Here is a 7721-nt window from a genome sequence, read left to right on the forward strand (position 1 = left end):
GCTGTCCGGCCAGCGCCCCTCCCGCCAAAGCCATGGTCTGGAGGACACTGGGCTCCGGCAACTTCTCCAGCTGCCCCAACGGCTCCATCCAGTGGATCTGGGACCTGTTCCGGGAGTGTGCCCAGGACGGCTGGGACGAGGCCAGCGTGGGCCTGGGCCTGGTCTCCATCCTCTGCTTCGCGGCTTCCACCTTCCCGTGAGTGGGGCCGGGTGGGAGGACCAGGCCGTGGCCGCAGGGTGGGGCCGCCTGACCGGCGGGGGCTTCGGCAAACTCAGAGGCGAGTGCTCCCCTCCCTCGACCCCACCGTGCTCCAGCCCACCCGGGGACCCCACACTGAACCTCGCCCTGGGCCCAGCCTCGTGCCTGGGAGCTCTGGAACGTGGGTGATGTTAGCGACACTTTGCTGCAGCTCAGTTACGAGGACCTGAAGGTCTGGCTGCGGTTAGTCCTCTCACCGGTGCTGTGAGGCGGCTCCGTTACCTTCCCTCCACTAGGAGGAAGCAGTTTGGGGGTGCACCGGGCAGGGGTGCACCTGGCTGAGCTCACATAGTTGAAGCGCAGGGACTTGTGCAAGGACCCACTCCCCACCTGCAGGGGAGCCACTTCATAAGCAGTGAAGCAGGGCTGCAGGTGTCTCTGTCTCTCTCCCTCTCTGCCTCTCTGTTTGCCCCTCTCTGTTTGCCCCTCTCAATTTCTCTCTGTCCACTACAATGGAGCAAATGGCCGCCAGGAACAGTGGGTTCATAGTGCTGGCACCAAGCCCAGCGATGACCCTGCAGGCAAAGAGACAGAGAGAGAGAGAGAGAGAGAGAGAGAGAGATCTGGTGTGGACACTCCTGGGTAGCTCTGTGGACAGGCTCAGGGGTTCGGAACGTGGCCAGAGCTGAGTTTCGATGCAGCAGGTCCCTTCACTGCTCTGCGCCTTGTCTCTGTAGTGGGAGCATCACCCACTCCCTCAGAGAGCTGCCGGAGAGATGGCCTGAGGGGAGGACGCAGGGCAGCTGCTCAAGGCCTCTCGAGGCGTCTGCCCTGCCCTCTGCCTGGACAGTGTGTAGGTCACGGGGCCAGGAGCAGGGAGACTAAAGAAGTGTCACAGCGTCTGCCCCAGTATTGGGTAATTGGCTCTTTTCAATTTTTTTTTTTTTTTTTTTAACCAGAGCACTACTGAACGCTGGTTTATGGTGATGCAGGGGATTGAACCTGGGACTGTGGAGCCTCAGGCATGAGTCTGTTTGCATAAACATATGCTGTCTACCCCCGCCCTCAAAAACTCTTTAACTTTGGGTGGGAGTTTATAGCACAAGGGTTATCAAAGAGACTCCTTACTTGAAGCTCCAAAGGCCCAGGTTCAACCTCCCGCACCACCATCATTAGAGCTGAGCAGGGCTCTGGGAAGTAAATAAATAAATAAATAAATAAGTAACATAATAAACTTCATTTTTTTTAAACTCTTCATTTTTTTAAGCTTTCTTTCTTAATTTGTGTTATTCGGTCATTATATAATTTTTTATTTAAATAAATATATAATTGAAAGTTCCTTAAATTTTTTTAACAAGGATTTTATTAATGAGAAACACAGGAGGAGAGAGAAAGAACCAGGCATCACCCTGGTCCATGTGCTGCCGGGGATAGAACTCAGCACCTCATGCTTGAGAGTCCGATGCTTTACCCACTGCGCCACCTCCCGGACCACTCTTTAAATTTTTTAAGGCTTCATTTCATTTTTTTTTTTTGGATAGGACAGAGAGAAACAGGAGGGGAAGACAAGAGAGGGAGAGAGAAAGACAGACACCTGCAGCCCTGCTTCACCACTTGTGGAGCTTCCCCCTGCAGGTGGGGAGCCGGGGGCTTGAACCCGGGTCCTTGCTCACTGTGACATGTGCCACCACCTTCCCCCCTCCCCTCTCTCTCTTCCTTCTCTCTTTCTCCCCGTATCAGAAAGGAAAAGACAAACGAGATGGTTGCCAGGAACTGGAGCCATGCAGGCACTGAACGCTGGCAGTGATTCCGGGGGCCTGAGTCAGATGGAATCAGGTGTGGGGATCTCGGGGAGAGAGGACTGGAGAGAGCGCGAGACTGGGGACAGGCTGCGTGTGGAGCCGGTGCGGGTGCCGGTGCCGGTGCCGGTGTCGGGGGAGAGAGTTCAGCGCCAGCTGGGCAGGGCTGGGCGGCTTGCGGGAGCGGAGCGAAGTGGCTCCCTGGCCTGAGGTCAGAGCTTCGCTGGAACTGCCTGAGGAGCTGGCTGCCCCTTTCTGTCTGCCACAGTACAAAGCTGGTCCTGCCTTGACCTGGCGGGCTCGTCCGTGACGGGGCAGGGGTCTGGGAGAGCCCCAAACGACGGGCCTCAACCTGGCCAGCTGCCCGGCACCGCGCGGAGTCACCTCCCAGTGTGACCAGCGGGACCAGCCTCAGCTGAAGGCTGCTCGGGGCCGTGCCTGTGCCGGGCACCGTCTCCACCTCCGAGAAGGCCGGGTCCGGGAGTGAGGAGGGCGTGGGGTGTCGTAAAGGAGGAAGGAGAGACAGGCCCGAGGAGGAACTGAGATCCGAGCCTGGACCGGCAGAGGAGAAGGGTGGGGACGAGAGAGGGGTGGGCGGCCCGGCTGCGGCTCCTGGGGGCTGCGGGGTGGAGACAGGGGCCTGTGACAGTGACCGAGGAGGATGTGGGAGGCTCTGCACGTGGGTGAAAAGATGGGGGTTTCACAAAGGCCCTTAAGGGGTTGGACGGTGGCGCACCTGAATGAGCGCACGTGGTACAGTGCGCAAGGACCCAGGTTCAAGCCCCTGGTCCCCACCTGCAGAGGGACAGCTTTGCGAGTGGCGAAGGAGGGCTTCAGGCGGCTCTCTCCCTCTCTTTCTCCCCCTGCCTCTTGATTTCTGGCTGTCTCTATCAAATAAATAAAGATAATTAAAAACATTTTAAGAAAAAAAAATTTGCCTCCATGGTGCTGGCTGGGGCCTGGTATCTGCACTGCTCCTGGCGGCCATCTCTCTCCCATTGTTGCTGCTGCTGCTGTTGTTATTGTTGGATAAGACAGAGAAATGCAAAGAGGAGGGAAAGATAGACACCTGCAGATCTGCTTCACCACGTGTGAGGAGACCCCCCCCCCCCAGCAGATGGAGAGCCGGGGTCCTTGAACTTCACACTAGGTGCGTTACTGTCCAGCCCCCAGGAAAAAAAGATTTTAAAAACGAAGACGCGAGTCAGAGGATGGCTCCACGTGTGGGCAGGAGGCTTAGAGAGGTGGGCAGACGGGGGCTCGGGCACTGGAGGCGGCAGGGTGACTGAGAACAAGCCTGATGCTGCCTTCTTGGTTTCTGCCTTAGGTGACAGGTGGGGCGGGGTCATTCAGTTGCTTTTGCTATTTAAGTATATGCAGACATGGCGCCAGGCGGTGGAGCACCTGGTTAAGTGCTCACACTTCAGTGGGCAGGGACCCAGGGTTCAAGCCCCCGGTCCCCACCTGCAGGGGGAAAGCTTCACGAGTGGTCAATCAGGGCTGCAGGTGTCTCTCATTCTTTCTCTCTCTCTCCCTCTCCTTCTCCCTCTCTCTTTGTTCTATCAAATAAAATAAAGTCTTAAAAAATATATTTAAGGGAGTCAGGCATCAGCGCAGTGGGTTAAGTGCACGTGGTGCATGGCGCAGAGTGCAGGGACCGGCGTAAGGATCCTGGTTCGAGCCCCCGGCTCCCCACCTGCAGGGGAGTCGCTTCACAGGTGGTGAAGCAGGTCTGCAGGTGTCTATCTTTCTCTCCCCCTCTGTCTTCCCCTCCTCTCTCCATTTCTCTCTGTCCTATCCAACAACGACGACATCAATAACAACAACAACAATAATAATAAAAAAACAAGGGCAGGGGGTCGGGTGGTGGCTCAGCGGGTTAAGCGCACGTGGCACAAAGCACAAGGATCCCGGTTCGAGCCCCCGGCTCCCCACCTGCAGGGGAGTCGCTTCCCAGGCAGTGAAGCAGGTCTGCAGGTGTCTGTCTTTCTCTCCTTCTCTCTGTCTTCCCCTCCTCTCTCCATTTCTCTCTGTCCTATCCAGGAAAATGACATTAATAACAACAACGATAATAACCACAACAACGATGAAAACAAGGGCAAAAAAAGGAAAATAAATATAAAAAATTAAAAATATGTATTTAAAAAATGCACGCAGATGATCAAAGAGAAATTCCATCAGGAAATGGCCACCGTGCGTGCGTCGCTTTGACGCCAGACTGGCCCCCGGGCCAGGTGCGTAGCTGTGCCTGGGCTCGTGCCTGCAACCTCGGAGGCCCCGGGCTCCGTCTCTGACACACTGTATGGCGGAGCAGAGCGGTCCTGTGGCGTCTGTCATGAGAAAAACGGGGCTGGGTGGCGGTGCACACAGTGTAAGGACGGGATTCGAGCCCCCACTCCCCACCTGCAGGGGGGTACACTTCATGAGCAGTGAAGCAGGGCTGCAGCTGTCTGTCTCTCGCCCTCTCTGCCTCCCCCTTCCCTCTCGATTTCTCTCTGTCCTGTCCAATAAATTAGAAGGAAAAAAAGCATCAGCTGGTCAAGTCAGCAGCCATGGTGTCTACCAGAAGACAGCGTCAGATTCCCAAGCTTCCTCAGGGAGACCCCAGGGTGCTAGGGAAGAGCCATGCTGCATAGATCTGTCTGGGAAGACGCACAGCCCGGTTGGAATGAATTTCTCTGAAGAAAATCATCCAGGGGCAGAGACAGAGACTCCCCGGAGACCTCCGGGCCAGCTGCTGTCTGCACCCCACTGTTTCCTGCCTGTTTCGTCTGGGGCTGTTCTGTTCCTGACGCTCCAAGCTGGTGCCGTGGCCCTGGGCCCTGAGCGCGCTTCTCCGCCCTCCACAGCCAGTACGTCAAGGCCTGCAAGACGGGAAACATGGACCAGGCGCTGTCCCTGTGGTTCCTCCTGGGCTGGATTGGTGGAGACTCCTGCAACCTCATCGGCTCCTTCCTTGCAGACCAGCTGCCCCTGCAGGTCAGCCCGTACCTGGGCAAGGGGGCTGGCACAGCTGGGAAGAGGTCTGGGCCCTAGAATCCTGACCCACCCGCCCACCTGGGCATCCCAAGCTACAGAGAGAGCCCCGGTCTCCCCGCCTGCCAATGAGCGCGTCAGACCAGAGGGTCCCTGGTGTGTGCTGTGCAGTCAGCTTTCACCGGGCGTGCGGCGGCGGCGGTGGGGGCGGGGACTTCTGGGGACACCCAGGGGTCATCATTCTGCGACTGGGCAGAGCTGAGACTCACAATCGGGAATCCACCGTCTTCCCAACAGAACCGTGACATCTCAGCTGCTGCCTGTATCCGGCCAGACCGAGCCACCCCGAGTCCCTTTCGCCCTGGTTGGCAGCGCTAGTGCTCTGTCTCCCCTCTGCCCTTGGCGGCTTCTTTGCCAAGCCCTGTGCCCTCTAATCCCGTCAGTCAGACTGCCATACCCTCCTTCCCAGAGGGGCAGGCAGGAACAGGTGCAGTGCCCGGTCCAGGAGGTCACCCAGCTGGGAGGCAGCCGTGCCGGCGGGTGACCACGGAGGCACGGACTCAGCTGAGCCCTGGGCGCCCTCTGCTTCCTTGCAGACCTACACCGCGGTGTACTATGTCCTGGCGGACCTGCTGATGCTGTCGCTGTACTTCCACTACAAGTTTAAGAAGCGCCCTTCTCAGTGTGAGTGGCTGTGCCCCTGCGCCAGGCCCTTGGGGCCGCCGGGAGGACTGTGTGCTTGGGAGGAAGTTGGGTGATAACAAGGAACCTCAGAAAGGCCTCCAAGTGCTTTATCTGGACGCCAGGCCCCCGGTCAGCCAAGACAGAGATGAGATAGGGCAGTGAGCGCACGCGGCGGCATGCCGGGGAGGCCACTGCCCATGCTCTTTTTTTTTTCAATTAATATTTTTTAAAGTTTTTCTTTTATATTTATTTATTATTGGATATAGACAGAAAGAAATTGAGAAAGGAGGGGGAGATAGAGAGACAGAGAGACACCTGCAGTCCTGCTTCACCACTCGTGAAGCTTTCCTCTACAGGTGGGGACCAGGGGCTTGAACCTGGGTCCTTGCGCCCTGTAATGTGAGCACCACCGCCCGGCCCCCTGCCCATGTTCTTGTTCACCCAGCAGGCTCAGCTTCTCTGTCCCCAGCTCTGGGATTGCAGCTGGGGGATGAGTGTGAGGTGTGAAGGGGCCATCACCAAGGTGACATGGAGGGCTGGCCAAGGACCTGGCCAGGTGCCTCGCAGGGGAGGGGTGCCCTGCCTCGCTGCCACCTCTGTTTGTGTTTTGTTTTTTTGCTTCCAAGGTTTTTGCTGGAATTTTGCCCTTGTACGATTCCACTGATCCCAGTGGATTTTATTTTATTTATGTTTTGCTAGAGGCCTGCTCAGCTCTGGCTGATGGTGGTGCTGGGGATTGAACCTGGGACCTCGGAGCCTCAGGCAGGAGAGTCTGTTGAGTAAACTAATAGGCTGTTTCCCTGGCCCCTATTTATTATTATTACTGTTATTGCTGCCACTAAGGGTAACACTGGGACTTGATGCCACACTATGGATTCACTGCTCCCTACAACCATTTCTTTTTTTTCTTTCTTTTTTAAATTTAAGAGAACAGAGAGAAATTAAGAGGGGAGAGGGAGACAGGAGAGAGCAAGAGAGAGAGAGAGAGACACCTGCAGACCTGCCTGATCCATCTTGGGCCCCTGCTTGGATGGTGACGTGTGTGCTCAACCGGGTACACCACTGCCCTGTTTACTTATTTATTAAGATTTTTAATTTATTTATTGTTTAAGCTTTTTTTGTATTTATTTTATTACTTTATTTTGTTATTATTATTTCATTTTTTACCAGAGCCCTGTTCAGCTCTGGCTTATGGTGGTGCAGGGGACTGAACCTGGGACTTAGGAGCCTCAGGCACGAGAGTCTCTTTGCATAACCATTATGCTATCTACCCCAGCCCAAGATTTTATTTATTTATTTTAAATATTTATTTATTTAATTCCTTTTGTTGCCCTTGTTGTTTTTAATGTTGTAGTTATTATTGATGTCGTTGTTGTTGGATAGGACAGAGAGAAATGGAGAGAGGAGGGGCAGACAGAGGGGGGAGAGAAAGACAGACACCTGCAGACCTGCCTCACCGCCTGGGAAGCGACTCCCCTGCAGGTGGAATATTTCTTTATTTTCCCTATTGTTGTCCTTGTTTTATTATTGTTGTAGTTATTGTTGTTGTCGTTGTTGTTGGGTAGGACAAAGAGAAATGGAGAGAGGAGGGAAGACAGAGAGGGGGAGAGAAAGACAGACACCTGCAGACCTGCTTCACCGCCTGGGAAGCGACTCCCCTGCAGGTGGAATATTTCTTTATTTTCCCTATTGTTGTCCTTGTTTTATTATTGTTGTAGTTATTGTTGTTGTCGTTGTTGTTGGGTAGGACAAAGAGAAATGGAGAGAGGAGGGAAGACAGAGAGGGGGAGAGAAAGACAGACACCTGCAGACCTGCTTCACCGCCTGGGAAGCGACTCCCCTGCAGGTGGAATATTTCTTTATTTTCCCTATTGTTGTCCTTGTTTTATTATTGTTGTAGTTATTGTTGTTGTCGTTGTTGTTGGGTAGGACAAAGAGAAATGGAGAGAGGAGGGAAGACAGAGAGGGGGAGAGAAAGACAGACACCTGCAGACCTGCTTCACCGCCTGGGAAGCGACTCCCCTGCAGGTGGAATATTTCTTTATTTTCCCTATTGTTGTCCT

General features: G+C 54.8%; 1 protein-coding gene across 1 annotated transcript in view; it reads left to right on the forward strand.

The window, feature by feature from the left end:
* SLC66A1 (solute carrier family 66 member 1) overlaps positions 1-7721 on the forward strand; it is a 15370-nt gene continuing 7649 nt past the window's right edge. Inside the window, exons 1-3 of the mRNA XM_016194997.2 lie at positions 1-196; positions 4848-4977; positions 5571-5658. Of these exons, the coding sequence (XP_016050483.1) occupies positions 33-196; positions 4848-4977; positions 5571-5658 (382 nt within the window). The 5' untranslated portion in view covers positions 1-32. The remainder of the gene's footprint in view (positions 197-4847; positions 4978-5570; positions 5659-7721) is intronic.

This window comes from Erinaceus europaeus, chromosome 11 (genome assembly GCF_950295315.1).
Source record: "Erinaceus europaeus chromosome 11, mEriEur2.1, whole genome shotgun sequence".
In the NCBI taxonomy this organism is placed as follows: domain Eukaryota; kingdom Metazoa; phylum Chordata; class Mammalia; order Eulipotyphla; family Erinaceidae; genus Erinaceus; species Erinaceus europaeus.